The sequence below is a fragment of the Thalassophryne amazonica genome, chromosome 13, assembly GCF_902500255.1.
Source record: "Thalassophryne amazonica chromosome 13, fThaAma1.1, whole genome shotgun sequence".
Taxonomy (NCBI): Eukaryota; Metazoa; Chordata; class Actinopteri; order Batrachoidiformes; family Batrachoididae; genus Thalassophryne; species Thalassophryne amazonica.
The window spans coordinates 9,930,695-9,949,394 of record NC_047115.1 but is presented as its reverse complement, the minus strand read 5'-3'; the positions used below and the strand labels follow the sequence as shown (position 1 = coordinate 9,949,394).

The 18,700-nt window shown below is 38.4% G+C and overlaps 1 protein-coding gene across 4 annotated transcripts in view; it reads left to right on the top strand.

The window, feature by feature from the left end:
• nckap1 (NCK-associated protein 1) overlaps window positions 1-18,700 on the top strand; it is a 96,041-nt gene that overhangs the window by 35,546 nt on the left and 41,795 nt on the right. For 2 of the 4 annotated variants that reach the window (XM_034184433.1, XM_034184431.1), the window contains 3 exons: window positions 5,412-5,522; window positions 17,539-17,625; window positions 17,764-17,820. In XM_034184433.1, coding sequence (XP_034040324.1) covers window positions 5,412-5,522; window positions 17,539-17,625; window positions 17,764-17,820 — 255 coding nt within the window. Of the gene's footprint in view, window positions 1-5,411; window positions 5,523-17,532; window positions 17,626-17,763; window positions 17,821-18,700 lie in introns of all 4 variants that reach the window. The other 2 variants (XM_034184432.1, XM_034184430.1) reach the window with 1 other exon arrangement.

Below are 18,700 nucleotides of genomic sequence, written 5' to 3'. Positions count from 1 at the left end.
TATTAATTCCAACCAGATTGGTGAAAGAAAGGTGGAGGTGAGACTAAGGTCTGTTCTGGTATCCAGGCAACAGCTCCTTTACTCCTCCCTGACCACAGCTGATTCTCACCTTATTCCCATGTCCTTCATTCACTGCGCGCTTCTGGCCATCCATCCATTCAGCCCTGACCCCACCCAAACCCAGCCAGCTTATTGCACCAGCCACCACCGCTAATGCACACTCCCTGGAAATGACACAAAATCTGTTTTAATCAATGACATCAGTTAATAAAACATTCATTTACACTTGTGAGCAGGATGTGTAATAGGTTTCGTTGGTATTAGTTAATCTAAAGATTTTGGTGCGGGGGGGGGGAGGGGGGGGTTATACTTTTAAATCTTATATTCTGGATCAGATTTTTAAAGTGTTGAATGTTTATCATTGCGCTGTGTTTATCTGTATTCTTTTGTGTAACTCACTGCAGACTAACTGTGACTTCGTCTGTTGATTCAGTCTGTGTATGATTTCTTTTTGTTTTTTTCTGTCCGACAACTATGAAAAATGCCAGTTGGTTTGTCAGTGACAACAGTGATCTCTTTAGATGTCTCTCGTCTGACAACATTCTAAAACACTGATTCAGTTCACAGTGGGGGGGAAAAAAAACTGTAAAATGACACATTCTTACACTCCAGAAATTTTCAGCTCTGCCCAGCTGGCTACCAATCCAACAAATTTATTTTTCAATCAGAACTTCAAGGAGCCACAAAGGAGACAATGGGATTTAGTTTTATTTATTTTTTTTTTATATTAGAAAATAATAATGAGGCTGAGTTGACATTCAATTTAAGTAATCAGCACAAAAAGGTAAAGGTTTATTCCGTTCTCTTATTTGTTTGTATTTTTTGGCAAAGTTGTCTGTTTTCACTGGACTACAGGTGAAAAGGGCATTTGTGCTTTTCTGTGCTGAGTGCAAAGTACATTTTAGTGCAATTTTGGATAATTATTGTCATTTATGTACTTTAAAGTCACTTACGTACACGTGACTTTAAAGTACATCACACATGAACCATTTAATTGACTACTTGGCAGGACTGACTTGATAAACTGATTTTTTTTTTTTTTCTTTGCATGTGATCCCTTTTAATAGCTGTCTTATTTGATTAGTTAATGAATATGGTTATATGGGCTGTTTTACTTTTCAAGTCAGCTCCTTGAAAGTTAAAACATGAATCTCTCAAACTCTGTGAGTTATTAGTTTTTCAAACACAGGTTCATGATCAACAAATATAAGCACTTACAACATGCACATGTCTGCTGTAGGCATCCTCTCCATGATACTGAACACGTGTGATGATACATTTGTCTGTTCGGTAGCATCAATAAATGCCTTAGTTTTGAGTGTTTTTAGCTTGTCCCCATAGCCTTACATCATGTATGGGGATGGGTATTGTTAAGACTAATCTTAGCAGTACTACTTATTTGTCCGGTACATTAACAGTATTCTTAAAGGTACTTTTTGGAGAAAATAAAATAAAGAAGAGAATTAACAAGGCTTTTATTTTCTGTATACAATTTAACATCATAAATAATAGCAAATTGCCACAACATTGTTTTGACCAAATCATTGACATTGATGATATGGGGGACTGTTCAGACTGCCACACTTGGCATGCAGTGGGGGGGGGGGCATAGACAGTGTGGACATGCTCTGAGGAGGAGGGGCTGTCTTTCAAAACTATTTCTCCAGTACTGAAAGCAGTACAGTTAAGTGGAGCTTATTGGTACTTGGTACTCTGGTCTTTAATAATTTACCCCCTTGGCCTATTGAATACCATTTTTCAGTGTCCATTCCAAATTGTGTAACTGTTTAGTTATGACAGTGTGAGCATTTTAAATTGATACTGGACTGATTTTTATTTATTTATTTATTTATTTATTTATTTATTTTTGTCTCATGTAAAAAGATGAGCCCACAAACATCTAATACTAGAGACTTGGTTGAAAATTCCTGCAGTTACCCTTTGAAAAACTGGCATCCTGTGGGGCATCTATTCTATTTCCATCATGTGGTGGGACAATATTCTGTTAGCAGTTGTTAGTTATTAGTTACTAGTTGTAGGATTTATTGTTTTGTGTTATATTGTGTGAGCTTTCTGTAACACATGAGTTAGGGGTGTAGCAATACACAAAAGTCACGGTTTGGTATGTACTGTGGGTTTGAGTTCACAGTTCAGCACATTTTCAGTACAGTGGAAAGTAAAGATGACATTAAACGTCTTGAGGGAAAACTTTGTAAAGCATGCATTTTAAATCCCATGTTCTCAACAACATTCTGGCCGCATATCTGTTACTACAAAAACATACACAGCATTTGCTGTTTTTGACCATGTCTGAATTGTTAGCTGGAGGCTGCTTGATTGGCACATTGAGTTGGGTTAACACTGCTCTCACCTTTTTCTTGTACCACAACATTCACTTCTGGAGATGCTCAGCTAGCGCCATACCCCACTGCAGGTGAACACTACTGGTATACAACGTTCGTCCGATCTACATCTTTGTCAGTCATAATTATTAAATGAGGAATCATAGTGCTTCCAAATAAAGTTGCTCAGAGTAAACTCTGTGTTACAAAGTGAGTACAGCACACAGGAAAAAAGTTTTGCAAGTGCAGTTGTGTGTGTTCGGTACATGTGTAAAAAAAAAAAAAAAGTTTGCTCCCTTGACCCTTTACATGTTAGATTTTTATTAGGACATCAAAAAAAAAAAAAAAAAAAATTTAGGCTTTGTATATTAGAATTTCCAAAATCATGCTCTTTAAACTAACAGTGAAAGTAAATCTCTACAGTTTGATATAAATTAATTAAAAATCTAAAAGCCAAAATGATGGTGTGAATAAGCAAGTGCCCCCTTTAGTATAGCACATGTAAACCATGACTTTTATATACAGTTTTCTTTGGACAATTCAGGGGATGGATACGTGAACATTCCCAAGACACTGACTATGTCTTGGACTTTATTTACATGAATTATGAAGAAATACAAACAGTATAGCACTCTGTGATAAATCTGTGTGGAGTAGATAGTTCTCAAAAACTGAGTGACTGTATAAGAAGGTGAAGAGTGAGGAAAGACAACAGGACAACCCTGAAGAAGTTATAGATTTCTGTGGCTGTGATTGAAGAAATTGTGCAAAGTGCAGGTTTTGAGTGTTGCATCACCAGTTAGACAGCTTCATGATGAAGTGGTATTGAGAAGGTTTCTATAAAAAAAGAAAGGACAAAAAAAAAACGCTTGAAAGTTCAGCTACAATTTGCCAGAAGACACATTGGAGATTTAAGCATAGATTTGATGTTTTGTTGAAAGAAAATTATTCTCTGTGCATCTCCACTATGAAGGCACAATTTCTTCAGTCACAACCACAGAAGTCTATAACTTGGAGAGCATGATTTTGGAAATTCTAATATACAAGGCCTGAATTATTTTATTTTATTTTATTATTATTTTTTTTGATGTCCTAATAAAAATCTAGCATGTAAAGGGTCAAAGGGGCAAACTCTTTTTCACAGAACTGTATGTGTACTGTGAGACCCATAATAACATCCTGTGTGCTTTTGGGTCCCTGATCCTCAGCCAAGGCAAGCCCCAAAAAAAATTCATCCTGGTTCTGTTATAATATTAATACTTTATACAACAAACTTGTAATAATTACTTATTTATAGAACACGTCGTTTATTAAATGTGGTTATTTATGTTGCCCAGACATTAATTTATTTAAATCACAGATCTAATGCAGGATTTTATTCTCTATTTTCTAAACCCCGGGGGGATCTGTGAGTAGGCATACCTAGAGTTTCATATTTTAACAAATTGGCTACAATGAGTTCACGGGGCACTGTTCATGTTTCCATGCAAACACTTGCTTTTTACATAAAAGAATAACATTGTTTTATACTGTCTTCGTGACACTTGCTTCTGTCTTTACTTGAAACTGACTTCATAGGGACACACAACCATGAGAAGTGTGCGGGTATTCATTTTACACACACACATAATCTGCGTTGTGCACAGAAATAGTCAAGCGGCGATTCAGCGCCTTTTAATGTATGGAACCACAGGGGCGAGACATTCATAACATGAGGTTGGGGTCTATTTTAGTCATGTGATGCATGACAACCGCACTATACCACAGTGCACTATTGGTTATAAATTTTGATTTATTATTGTTATCATCATTTACCAACATAAGCAACAGGTTTGCCATTGTGTCCCACTGCAGCCTGTACTCATGGTTCTTGAAATGGAGCAATACCTCCACCTGGTGGACATTAACTTTTTTTTTTTTTTTTTTTTTTTTTTTTTGCAGGTGGAAAAGAATTTTGTCAAGACCTCTAGTTATTCTTATTTTTGTAAAGGACTCAGTGTTTACATAAATGCACAAGTCAATTTAGTGTTTTTGAGTTAAATTTGGTTTATTGAGCTTTGTAAAACAAAATTACTCACCTTCAGAATAAAAGAGGAAGTCATGTTCTTTGCTGTGATGGCTTGCCTGTCCAAAGAATGTTTCAAGTTTTACTTAATTTTTAACAGTGGAATGAATGAAAACAAATGACGGTTTCAGAGGTAGACATTTTCAGAATTTTGTCTAAATCCTGTGTGTTGCTTAGCTGTGATGTTTATTTGATAGGTCAGAAACATGACATTTCTAAAATTAGTTATTGATGCAACTCTCACTTTTTGTACTTTCATGTCATTTTTAATGGCTTTGCTAAATGTGTGCTTGCACTCTAACCACATGGAGCTGAATCTTCAGAATGGTCCGTTGACCTCCATGACACTGATCACTTCTGGGATTCTGCCACCCTGAACCGACTGCTGAGAAGCGTTTTATATTTTACTGTTTATGGCACATGCATGGATCACATCCTCCTCAGCCATTCACTACTACACTACCCATACTGCATGAGCACTGTCGTTTTGACTGTCGGGGCCGATGCATCGCCACCTGTACGAGAGCAGAACAGTAAGTCAAGACTACGGGAGTGATGCTCGTAAGATAAACTATCCTCTGATAACATTCAGCTGATTGGTTCCCTTGTACTATTACTTCTTCTCTCCGCCTCTTTTCTTCTTGCACACTTTAAAAGCAGAATTGATATCAGTATTGTTTTTATAGTAACATGGCCATATGTTTAGTTGCCTTGTTTTTAACTTTTCAATTAGACTTAAATTTCTTTGAATAATTAATTCGTCTGACTCCCCTGGTTCTTGAACCAGGATAAACCATTTTTCACTGGAAGCGCTGAAAGTTTCCCAGCTGATGATAACACATCTAATGTACAGTATCTGACTGTGGGGAAAGAAAATAACAAAAATAAAATCTGATTTATTTATTTTCTTTGGCATACTTACCTTGACCTTCATGTCTCTCCAGGCGTGTGGCGATCCAAAAGCTAAGCCCTCCTATCTCGTTGATAAGAACTTGGAGTCTGCAGTTAAATTCATCGTCAGGAAATTCCCTGCAGTTGAGACGCGCAACAATAATGTAAGTGTTCCTGTGTGGCCGTCTGCTGTGTGTTTGCCAGAGTTAAATGTTGTCTTCAATAATGTGGTTGATGTTTCTCCAGGTGCCGGAAACGAGGCTGTAAATTTTTCTTTCTGCAGTTACAAAATAAAAGCATTAAGAGAAGCTTATGAGATAATTAATCATCAGATTTTCGAGAGCACGTTTGGAAAATGTATGGAATTGATTGATTGATTGAAATCATTTCACCAGTGATATATTTGGCAAGTGGCCGAATATATCCAGAGATATTTTATGGAGTGAATGTGGTGTGTTTATTCTTGCAGACTGGTATTGGTAAGTTTTCTAAAATGACAGACGAAAAGGTTTTTTTTTTTTTTTTTTTTTATAAATGTTGGTTTGTGCACTTACAGTTAAGGCTGGGGGGGGGGTGCTTGCTTGCACCAAAGCTGTTGTTGTTTATAGCCCTTAGTTTGTGCATTTGTCATTTTGCAATGACAGTGTCATTGTACCAAAGATATCCAGTCATCACCTAATGCCACTGGTGGGCATCCAAGTATCGCAACCATGTAGTCAGACAGGAAGCATCAGGACCCTAAAGACTTGGACTTTCTTTCACCTGCAAAGATATCGGTGCCTGTTACAAGCCCAGACATTCCATCTCCTCACTCAACTACTCTCAAGCTGCAGTCAGTCCATCTATTGATTCCACAAAAATCACAGAATTGTCCATGTCAGTGAACCTTTCCTCACCAATAAATGCACTCAAGTTGTTGGACTACAAAATGATATCCGTCACCCAGTCCATGCAAGCATTGAACAGAGTAGGATCCAGAGCATATCCATGGGGAACACCAGAATTCACACAGAAGAAAGCAGTGTCTACTCAAGTTCCATACTGTGCTCACAGTACCTGTGTAATGTCCAGCAACTGACTGAGGGTACCTTGAAGGATGTCACTGAGTGGCAGTGATTAACCATCTCAGAGAAATTGATTAAAATTTGTTAATTTTGGTGACATCATTGTCAAAGATTTTACTGTAGACTGATAAGCAAGCTAGCCTTTTAAAAATGACTCCTACAGTACATCTGGAAATTATTCACGGCACTTCACTTTCTCCACATTTTATGTTAGAGCGTTATTCAAAAATGGATAAAATTAATGTTTTTCCTGAAAATTCTACACACAATACTCCATAACGACAATGTTTTGAGATTTTTGCAAATTTATTAAAAATAAAAAAACTAAGAAATCACATGGGCCTAAGTCTTCACACCCTTTGCCATAAAGCTCAAAATTGAGCTCAGGTACATCCTGTTTGCACTGATGATCCTTGATGTTTCTACAGCTTACTTGGAATCTACCTGGGGTAAATTCAGTTGATCGGACATGATTTGGAAAGACACACACCTGTCTACATATAAGGTCCCACAGTTGACCGTGCATGTCAGAGCACAAACCAAACATGAAGTCAAAGGAATTGTCTGTAGTCCTCAGAGATGGGTTTGTTTTGAGGGACAAATCTGGGGAAGGGTACAGAAACATTTCTGCTGCTCTGAAGGTCCCAATGAGCACAGTGGCCTCCATCATCCATAAATGGAAGAACTTCGGTTCCACCAGGACTCTTCCTGGAGCTGGCCATCCGTCTAAATTGAGCGATCGGGGGAGAAGGGCCTTAGTCCGGGAGGTGACCAAGAACTTGATGGTCACTCTCAGAGCTCCAGCATTCCTCTGTGGAGAGAGAAGAACCTTCCAGAAGGAAAACCATCTCTGCAGCAATCCACCAGTCAAGCCTGTATGGCAGAGTGGCCAGACTGAAGCCACTCCTTAGTAAAAGGCACATGGCAGACCACCTGGAGTTTGTCAAAAGGCACCTGAAGGACTCTCAGACCATGAGAAACAAAATAGTCTGGTCTGATCCGACAACTGTTGAACTCTTTGGCGTGAATGCCAAGCATGATGTTTGGAGGAAACCAGGCACCATCCTTGCATTGAAGCATGGTGGTGGCAGCATCATGCTGTGGTGATATTTTCAGCAGCAGGAGCTGGGAGACTAGTCAGGATTGAGGGGGAAAATAAATGCAGCAATATACAGAGACATCCTGCTCCAGAGTGCTCTTGACCTCAGACTGGGGCGAAGGTTCAGCTTTCAGCAGGACAATGACCTTAAGCACACAGCCAAGCTATCAAAGGAGTGTCTTCTCCTTGAGTGGTCCAGCCAGAGCCCAGACCTGAATCTGATTGAATGTCTCTGGAGAGATCTGAAAACGGCTGCAAGCACCTCTCCAACTCCATCAGGTTGGATTGGGAGTGTTGGTGCACAAAGAGGAATGGGCAAAACTGAGGCTGTAATTGCTGCCAAAGGTGCATCAACAAAGTATTGAGCAAAGGATGGGAATACTTACATACATGTGATTTCTTAATTTTTATTTTTTATTTTTTTTATATATATATATAAATTTGCAAAAATTTTAAAACTTTTTTTCGTGTTGTCATTATGGGGTGTTGAGTAGAATTTTGAGGGGGAAAAAAATTAATTTCATCCATTTTGGAATAAGGCTGTAACATAAAAGGTGGAAAAAGTGAAGCGCTGTGAATACTTTCCAGATGCACAGTAGTTGTTGGCAGACTGACCAGTGTTTTGGGGTAGTGGGTGGGTTAAAATTCAGTGTTCAAAATTGTGATTGCCCCCAATATGGGAATCAATAATGTTGCAGCTTATCACACTTTTGGTTGATGTTGGACATGTTTAACTTCCTGTTATTGAAAAGTCAAACTGAAATTATTTATTTTGATTATTGCGTCATAGTTAGCTTGCTCTATAGTCAAGATTCCAACCACGCAAACTGGAACTCTTGTTATATGTCTGAGTATTATTACTTAAGTTTATATATTAACAAAATTAATTTTTACTCTAGTAGAACAAATTTACATAAAATTTTCATTTTACAAAACTTCATATACAGCTGGACTAGAATTAATGCACTAGTTTCATTCCTTATATTGTTCCTTCCTGAGCTTTTTTCTTATGATTGTTACAAGTATTTTATATTTCATAACTTTAATTTACAGCCCTGATCACACTATGGATTTGCTGTGTGAATATTTGTGTTCACTCTCACAATTGGATGTTGCTGGATTTGTTTGCGATGCTCTGAATTTGCGACCCGTATCTAATTCTTAGAGTAGACACCTTGACAATCAAGTGACGTCGTGATGGATCATCTCGCTTTGGCATTCCACAGATTGATTTTGCTTTGTCTACTTTTAATTTTTGTTCAGTAGTTTCTGACAGACCTGCGGATTGTTTACAGTTTTGCAAATACTTTTAATTTTATAAACTTAATTTTAAGGAACAAGTGGACTTCTCCTGTAAATTCGAAAAAATGGCAACAGTACACACTTTATGTGCATTGATACAGAAAAAGTTTCAGTGCCAGTGTTTTGTGTTTGAGGGATGCAGTCATTAGTCATCATTTTTTATTATTTTTTTAATTTCTTCCCAGCTTTACTTGTTAACGCATAGGTGTGTGTGTATATAAATACTTTTAGTACACAGCTGTGTGTGTGTGTGTGTGTGTGTGTGTGTGTGTGTGTGTGTGTGTGTGTGTGTGTGTGTGCGCGCGCCTTTGTATGTAGCTAATGGCTTTATTCAGTATAAATGTGCCAAAATTGTCTTATGTTGTTTTCTGCTTTGTTTCTGTGTTTGTTTGTGTTCTGCATGCTAAACTTGGCTTATTCCGGACTTGTGCTTTTTGGTAAGTTTTTGTATCTAAGTTTCTGTAACAGATTTTTTTTTTTTTTTTTTTTTTTAAGTTGACATGCTTAAGTTTTGTACTCATGTATTTTTGTAGCTGTTTTGGGGTGTATTTTGCTTTGCCATGCTTTCTCTCCTGGCGGCATTTTTGCTTTGTCTCCTTCATCCACTGAGCGACTGTGTGGCACTTAAAGCAGCTGCTGTCTTGACGGCTGGTTACCTGCCTGCACTAAGGAGTGTTGGCACATCTTCATTACAGTTGTTTTTTATTCCTCGGTTGTGACACAGTGATTTCAGATTCTTTGACTTCAGCCTATTTTGATAATTAATTAAAAACAAAGAACCAAATAAGCAAAAATTGGTTAGAGGGTTTGTAAGGAAAAAAGGATAAGAACCGTGGGTCTAGACCAGGGGTGGGCAATCATGTGCCATAAAGGGCCGAGACACTGCAGGTTTTCCGTGCAACCAGTCACCTCAGCAGGTGATTTCATTAATGATCAGGTGTCTCAGCAGGTGATTTCATTGACAACCAGGTGTTTATGTTCAGAGGAGAAGCTCATCAGCAACCCACCTGCTGAGGTGAATGGTTGCATGGAAAACCTGCAGTGTCTCGGCCCTCGATGCCCACCCCTGGTCTAGACTTTACCCACCCTATCAGCACGCACATTCATGACATAATAAATAGAAGTGTCATGGATCACAAACCCCCTGGTTCAGATCAGACACCGTTTCACAGATGAAATCATTTTCAGACTGGCAAAAAAAAAAATACTACTTTCTGTTCTTTTTTTGTTTTTTTAAGAACTTAACGAACAACACAAGGAACTTTTTGCACATGCTGACTTGCTTCTCTCATTGCCCAGATAAAAGAACAATGATTTTTCCACATCTAGCAACTGGCGCAGTACTTACTAGTGTAAATAATTGTACCAGAAATCTACCAGATCTCAGTCCAGATCAGGGACAGACTATTTGAGGATAGTTATTAACTTATATAGCCCCACGTGACCTCAAGGAGCTATACATGAGTAAGATCTAGAGTCTAGACCTTACTCACCCCACGAACAAACATATTGGCAACAGTGGCCTGCTGACTTATTTTTTACCTTCTGAAATAGTTATTCTGCATTCTGAGAACATAGAGCACGGGGTGGTACATAAGGGTGTATTTAATAACCAATATTCAAGCCAAATTTGATTATAAATACTGTATTTTAGTTGCTGGGTATTTCTGCTTCCCTGTCAGAAAGAAGAAAGAAAAAACATACTCATCTGAAATTTGTAGATTTTACATAAACATCTTTTATATGCAGAATTTGGTTTTGCTATGTCTCTTAGGAACACCTTTTTAGCTCCTTGGTGCAGCAGCAATGTGGCACATGTGCTGACGTCTTGTTTCTCACTCTGCATTCACATGTTGACCTTAACAAAAAAAAAGTGCTCAGTATGTACAACCCCCAATCAGGGAAAAAAAAAAAATGGAGAATGCCAATTTAGTAAAACCTACAATGATTCTTACAATTACTTTGACTTCTGTTTCGTTCCTGACATTGTCAGCCAAAGATATTTCCTATTTTGTGTGGTCAGCTTGATTTCATTTAATATACATCCATTCCTGCATTTCAGGCCTGCATGTCTAGGCTAGTTACATTGCTAAACGCCACTTAAAATTTTACTGTGCAAAAAACAAACAGGAAGCCTAATGTTAACCTTGTCCAGAAACTGTCAGTGTTTCTGGGCTCGGAAGCATCTGGTTTGGAAGATAACACTGTGGAAACGTGTATTGTGGTCAGACAAATCAGTATTCCAGGTATTTTCTGGAAGAAATGGTCACAGTGTGCTCCAGACCAAAGACATGATTTTTCAGATGGTTATCAGCAACAAGCCCAGAAGTCGGGCTCTGTCTTGTATGTTATGGAGCTGTGTAGGTGCCCTTGTCAAAGGTAATTTATACTTCTGTGATGGCACCATTAATGTAGAAAAGTATACAGAGATTTTATTGCAAAATATGCTGTCTTTTAGAGGACATCTTTTCCAGGGATGTCCATGCATTTTCCAACAAGACAATGCAAAACAACATTCTGCACACATTACAAAGGGATGAGTACTGGACTTGCCTATCCCCAGTAGAGAATGTGTGTATTGTTGCACGCCTGAGAACATGTTTGCAGGAAGACTAGGACAAAACCACTGAACAGCTTTGCTTGTATCATCAATGCCAAACCATCTTTAAAGTGTTATGAGAATGAATTGGTTGCTCAACTTTTTTTTTTTTTAGGGCTGTTCATGTTATATAGTGAAAAAATAAAAGTTGTGAGAGACTTCGGGCCACATGTTTTTGTTCCACTTGAGGTTTTAATTCGAACTCAGTCAGATAAGATTTAGAGGTCCCCCAGGGTGGCACATTTCCCTCCACTGGCAAGGCAACGTCACCCTAACGGGAGAAGACTCTGATGCCATTGTTTTTCTTTTACAGGTACATGTGGTGGCTGCTATTTGCAAAAAGTTGTGGTTGATTGGGCACCCAGAGGAGAACATTAATGGAAGACGTCTCCCCTTTTTGCTTGTTTGGGGAGAATTTTTGCTTTGTGGGGGACCCCTAAACAATGTCCAATTACAATAAAATTTGGCACAGATCTTTTATTTTATTAGTGGAACAAGAACAACATGTTGCCCAAAAGATTTTGTAACATTTGACATTTTGAACCGGTCATATATAAATATAACAAATTAAGTTAAGATGCAGTTGACCCCATAAAACATGAAATATCTTGGTAAATGTAGGGACCACCAATTTGCTTTCTCCCCCATTTTGCATAGTCCAAACTTTTGCACAGTCCTAAAATGGGAAGGTCTGGTTGACTCTTTAAAAAGTTAACTTTTTCCAAACGTCACAGTTTAATTTCACTCTGTAATATCACACATTACTCTGTTTATCTGGTATAAAACTGACATTCATATCACTGTCTTTCAGCATTATTAAAGGTAAATGTTTAGTTTGTTGTTGTCACTACAGAAAGGAGAAAAATTGAAATTTTTAAATTTTCTATCTGCACATACCGGTCTATTTTCTGCTGCGCTGTCAGCGGTAGCAGTTTTCCATCATTCTATCATTGAAAATAGTTGATTACCCAGTTTGCCGTCTGTTGCACACTGCCGATGGTGAGATAAAGCCATATTGACATGTCGATGCTTTCCCAGCCAATTACTTCACATTACTCGAAGCAGTTCACACTGATTTCTTTATGCTTCCTACGGTAGTTAAGTTGCCCTTTAGCTTCTGCTTGCGAACAGTGTTTTTAGATCAATAATGCACATTGTTTTCAATCACTTCACTCCTTTGCACCTTTACCTCACATACAGTATCACAGTCTGTTCAGTGGATGAAAGCAGCAGTTCACTCATTCTTTGTGGCTCTTACAGTGACAACAATTAGCCCATTAGCTTCAGCTCACTGACACTATGGTTCTGTTGCAAAATTTTCAATTGCTTAGATTGCACCTTTACATCACTGATGATCGTCTGTTTAGTGTAACAAGAAGCAGAGTTTTGTACCTCTTATAATAACTGACCCATTAGCTTCTGCTGGCTGACACTGTTTAGGTTACAAATAATGTGATGATCAAATTAATTTTGATTCTTATTGCAAAAAAACAGTAGTGCCATGTTTCTCAAATCAATGCAATTTACAGACCAGTGTGACATAACAATCCCCCCCATATTAAGTTTTTTGTTTTGTTTGTTTGTTTTTTACCAGAGGTGACTAATACTCTTGTGTGACTAAAAATAGGGAAAATATCTCTGGGTTACAGTGTGAGACATAACCTCACTACTTCCAACATGTGAATGCAGCATGAGAACTTTTGTTTTTCCTGGTCTGTATACAGCTTTAAGACTCATCATCTAAACAGAAACCCAGTCAATATTAGCATTTTCATTTTGCTTTGACATCCCCCCACCCGCCCCATAACTTAAAAGCATTAATGGTGCGTTCTTTTTAAGATTAATTTTTTTCACATTTCCTTTTAGGATGACTTTTTTCACATTTCAGTTTAGAAAGAAATCTGCATCCACACCTAAACATATCTCGATACCCTCAAACACTGACTCGGGTTCTGGTTTTGGGGGTGTGTTTGCTGGGTTTTCCATCTCTGCTTTCTCTTAACTCTTGAATCCTGGGAAACTCTGTCAGTACCAGATGCTGCTGAGTGGACCAGATGGCTAAGCTTTACTAGTTAGAATTGACTTTGGTAAAATATTTTCTCTGCACTTTCTCTAACGTGTACCTGTTGAACCTTTAGGCTTTGTTTCTGAATGAATCTGATTCAAAGAAAAACTTGACAAAACTGAGAGTATTTAATTTTGAATCAGGTTATCCACTTTTGAACTTTTTTGTGTGTGTTACCTGGTTTTCTCTCCATGTTCATCAAAGAAAAGAAAAAAAACCACAGTGTTACTGTGGTGGCACTTTACATAGTCAGCATCTCCTCCATATCTGTAGTCGCACTTTAAAATAATCAATCAATCAATCAATTTTTTTATATAGCGCCAAATCACAACAAACAGTTGCCCCAAGGCGCTTTATATTGTAAGGCAAGGCCATACAATAATTATGTAAAACCCCAAAGGTCAAAACGACCCCCTGTGAGCAAGCACTTGGCGACAGTGGGAAGGAAAAACTCCCTTTTAACAGGAAGAAACCTCCAGCAGAACCAGGCTCAGGGAGGGGCAGTCTTCTGCTGGGACTGGTTGGGGCTGAGAGAGAGAACCAGGAAAAAGACATGCTGTGGAGGGGAGCAGAGATCAATCACTAATGATTAAATGCAGAGTGGTGCATACAGAGCAAAAAGAGAAAGAAACACTCAGTGCATTATGGGAACCCCCCCAGCAGTCTAAGTCTATAGCAGCATAACTAAGGGATGGTTCAGGGTCACCTGATCCAGCCCTAACTATAAGCTTTAGCAAAAAGGAAAGTTTTAAGCCTAATCTTAAAAGTAGAGAGGGTGTCTGTCTCCCTGATCCGAATTGGGAGCTGGTTCCACAGGAGAGGAGCCTGAAAGCTGAAGGCTCTGCCTCCCATTCTACTCTTACAAACCCTAGGAACTACAAGTAAGCCTGCAGTCTGAGAGCGAAGCGCTCTATTGGGGTGATATGGTACTATGAGGTCCCTAAGATAAGAAGGGACCTGATTATTCAAAACCTTATAAGTAAGAAGAAGAATTTTAAATTCTATTCTAGAATTAACAGGAAGCCAATGAAGAGAGGCCAATATGGGTGAGATATGCTCTCTCCTTCTAGTCCCCGTCAGTACTCTAGCTGCAGCATTTTGAATTAACTGAAGGCTTTTCAGGGAACTTTTAGGACAACCTGATAATAATGAATTACAATAGTCCAGCTTAGAGGAAATAAATGCATGAATTAGTTTTTCAGCATCACTCTGAGACAAGACCTTTCTAATTTTAGAGATATTGCGTAAATGCAAAAAAGCAGTCTTACATATTTGTTTAATATGCGCTTTGAATGACATATCCTGATCAAAAATGACTCCAAGATTTCTCACAGTATTACTAGAGGTCAGGGTAATGCCATCCAGAGTAAGGATCTGGTTAGACACCATGTTTCTAAGATTTGTGGGGCCAAGTACAATAACTTCAGTTTTATCTGAGTTTAAAAGCAGGAAATTAGAGGTCATCCATGTCCTTATGTCTGTAAGACAATCCTGCAGTTTAGCTAATTGGTGTGTGTCCTCTGGCTTCATGGATAGATAAAGCTGGGTATCATCTGCGTAACAATGAAAATTTAAGCAATGCTGTCTAATAATACTGCCTAAGGGAAGCATGTATAAAGTGAATAAAATTGGTCCTAGCACAGAACCTTGTGGAACTCCATAATTAACCTTAGTCTGTGAAGAAGATTCCCCATTTACATGAACAAATTGTAATCTATTAGATAAATATGATTCAAACCACCGCAGCGCAGTGCCTTTAATACCTATGGCATACTCTAATCTCTGTAATAAAATTTTATGGTCAACGGTATCAAAAGCAGCACTGAGGTCTAACAGAACAAGCACAGAGATGAGTCCACTGTCTGAGGCCATAAGATCATTTGTAACCTTCACTAATGCTGTTTCTGTACTATGATGAATTCTAAAACCTGACTGAAACTCTTCAAATAGACCATTCCTCTGCAGATGATCAGTTAGCTGTTTTACAACTACCCTTTCAAGAATATTTGAGAGAAAAGGAAGGTTGGAGATTGGCCTATAATTAGCTAAGATAGCTGGGTCAAGTGATGGCTTTTTAAGTAATGGTTTAATTACTGCCACCTTAAAAGCCTGTGGTACATAGCCAACTAATAAAGATAGATTGATCATATTTAAGATCGAAGCATTAAATAATGGTAGGGCTTCCTTGAGCAGCCTGGTAGGAATGGGGTCCAATAGACATGTTGATGGTTTGGAGGAAGTAACTAATGAAAATAACTCAGACAGAACAATCTGAGAGAAAGAGTCTAACCAAATACCGGCATCACTGAAAGCAGCCAAAGATAACGATATGTCTTTGGGATGGTTATGAGTAATTTTTTCTCTAATAGTTAAAATTTTATTAGCAAAGAAAGTCATGAAGTCATTACTAGTTAAAGTTAAAGGAATACTCGGCTCAATAGAGCTCTGATCCATGATACCTGGTATGCGATATATAGGCCTAACACCATAGTAGGAGAAACATGCCCATATCATGATGCTTGCACCACCATGCTTCACTGTCTTCACTGTGAACTGTGGCTTGAATTCAGAGTTTGGGGGTCATCTCACAAACTGTCTGCGGCCCTTGGACCCAAAAAGAACAATTTTACCCTCATCAGTCCACAAAATATTCCTCCATTTCTCTTTAAGCCAGTTGATGTGTTCTTTGGCAAATTGTAACCTCTTCTGCACGTCTTTTATTTAACAGAGGGACTTTGCAGGGGATTCTTGCAAATAAATTAGCTCCACACAGGCGTCTTCTGTCACAGCACTTACAGGTAACTCCAGACTGTCTTTGATCATCCTGGAGCTGATCAATGGATGAGCCTTTGCCATTCTGGTTATTCTTCTATCCATTTTGATGGTTGTTTTCCGTTTTCTTCCACGCATTTTTTTTTTTTTCTTCATTTTAAAGCATTGAAGATCATTGTAGATGAACAGCCTATAATTTTTTTTGCACCTGCGTATGTTTTCCCTTCTCCAATCAACTTTTTAATCAAACTACGCTGTTCTTCTGAACAATATCTTGAACGTCCCATTTTTCTCAGGCTTTCAAAGAGAAAAGCATGTTCAACAGGTGCTGGCTTCATCCTTTTCTGTCCAACCCCTTTTCTACTTTTTTTTTTTTACTAATAGCCCAATTTCATAGCCTTAAGAATGTGCATATCATGAATACTTGGTCTTGTTGGATTTGTGAGAATCTACTGAATCTACTGGTACCTTGTTTCCCATGTAACAATAAGAAATATACTCAAAACCTGGATTAATCTTTTTAGTCACATAGCGCTACTATTATTCTGAATACTACTGTACTTAAGATGACTGAAATCAAACCCAGTGCCATCCCAGATATCAGAGAACAGACCGTGGATTTACGGTCAGCTGATGTTTATGCCAGTTATGGTGAATCTGGAGAGGAACACCACAAAGATTTTTGCCGTTGGAACTATCTGTGTATCTCTGACAGTGGCAGCATGCTTCATCTTGGCAAGTTATTGTGAACACTAAACGAACCAGATTAGAAAAAGTAGTCCTTTTTCTGTCTAGTCGGAGGGTGGAACAATAGCAAGGGTGGTGGCTAAGTGGTTTCAGTGTGGAAGGTTCCTAGTTCAAACCCCACCCCTGCCATTTCTCCATGTAATGTGGAGTTGTCACGAAGGGCAGCCAGCGTAAAACTTGTACCAATCAACAACTCAGTGACCCTGAGTGAAAACAAGGGAGCAGCTGAATGGAGGTTGGACAATGCATCCTGCCCTCAAGGAAAGCATCTTAATTCTTGAAGCTGCTCATGGATAAATTGGGCAGTTTTCTTGCCTTGTACTCTTCTTGATAACCTCTCACTTTTCTTTTTTAAATGAGGAATTTGGACCTGTTTTAATACAGTGAACATACTGTCGGATGAGGTATGCTGCTGCTGCTGCTTCTTTGACTGTTTCCAAGATGTATTTGACTGGACTAGAACACTTTGTACTGTCTGTTGTAGATGATTTTGTAATCATCATTACTGTACCGTGTACTTTTATAGCAACAGTTGGCTCAGCTGCAGAAGGAGAAGTCAGAGATTCTGAAGAACCTGGCTCTCTACTATTTTACCTTTGTAGACGTCATGGAATTCAAGGTAGGGGAACACATCTACCCTTATCTGTGTTTCAGTTTATGAAGTAGAAGAAATTATTTAGGAATCACTGGTTTAAGACGAGGTTGGAAAGTTATTGGTTTTAGTGAGGTTCATTTATGTGAACTTCTTTATCAACAGGACCACGTGTGTGAGCTGCTGAACACCATCGACGCCTGCCAGGTCTTCTTTGACATTGTAAGTGAAATATCCCTAATGACTCTCAGTATACTTTATTCAGACTGTTGTTTCTCCTCTTTAAAGAATTCTTATCCGCTGTCATATTGGCTTAATAAAAGATTCCAACACATTTTATTGAGAATTACTCAAATGTGCAGAGATATTTAGGCTCAAGATGTTAGAACCATCAAAACTACCACTTATTGACAAATGGTAACATTTAGTTAATTCCCAACACCGTAGTCAGCCACGAAGGAGCAGTACTTGAACTTGAACTTATTTATTTTGGCACACAAACTCGACAACAACAAAAACAGATACACAAGACAATTCCACAGTGACGTGTGACCAAAAAGGGGGTGAGCAGAAGCAAAGAGAGCAGTAGAGACAGTTTAGTTTCACTTTTGTGTATAAAATAGTGCAGCACCATATATCAGTTGGCTAATATAAGCCTTTCACCATCATATCAGTGTCGGTGATATTTCCGCCGATATGACATCTTTTCTCTGATGGAATAAACAATGCAGAAAAACACTTTGGCAGTTTGAAACCATCGTTATAGTTTGTCCAACAGAGGGCGGTCCACCACATACTTTGCAGTGTTGTCAGACATGGCTAGGACCCCCATCGCCCCTTGACAACATTAGCTACAAGACTGATGCACCGAGACCAGCCACCATTGATCTTCAATCAGAGTGGGTGATATTAAAGTGTCAAGAGACAAGTAGTTGCTATGCTGCCAAAATAGACGAGGTCTATTTTGGCAGGATGGTGGCAGTGTGACATATGTTGGTTATTAGTTATATTTATGGTTATTTATAATAAAGTTCATGATTAAAATGTAAAAAAAAAAAAAGCATTCTTGTCATAAGGACTTGATAACAAAATGTATCCAAAC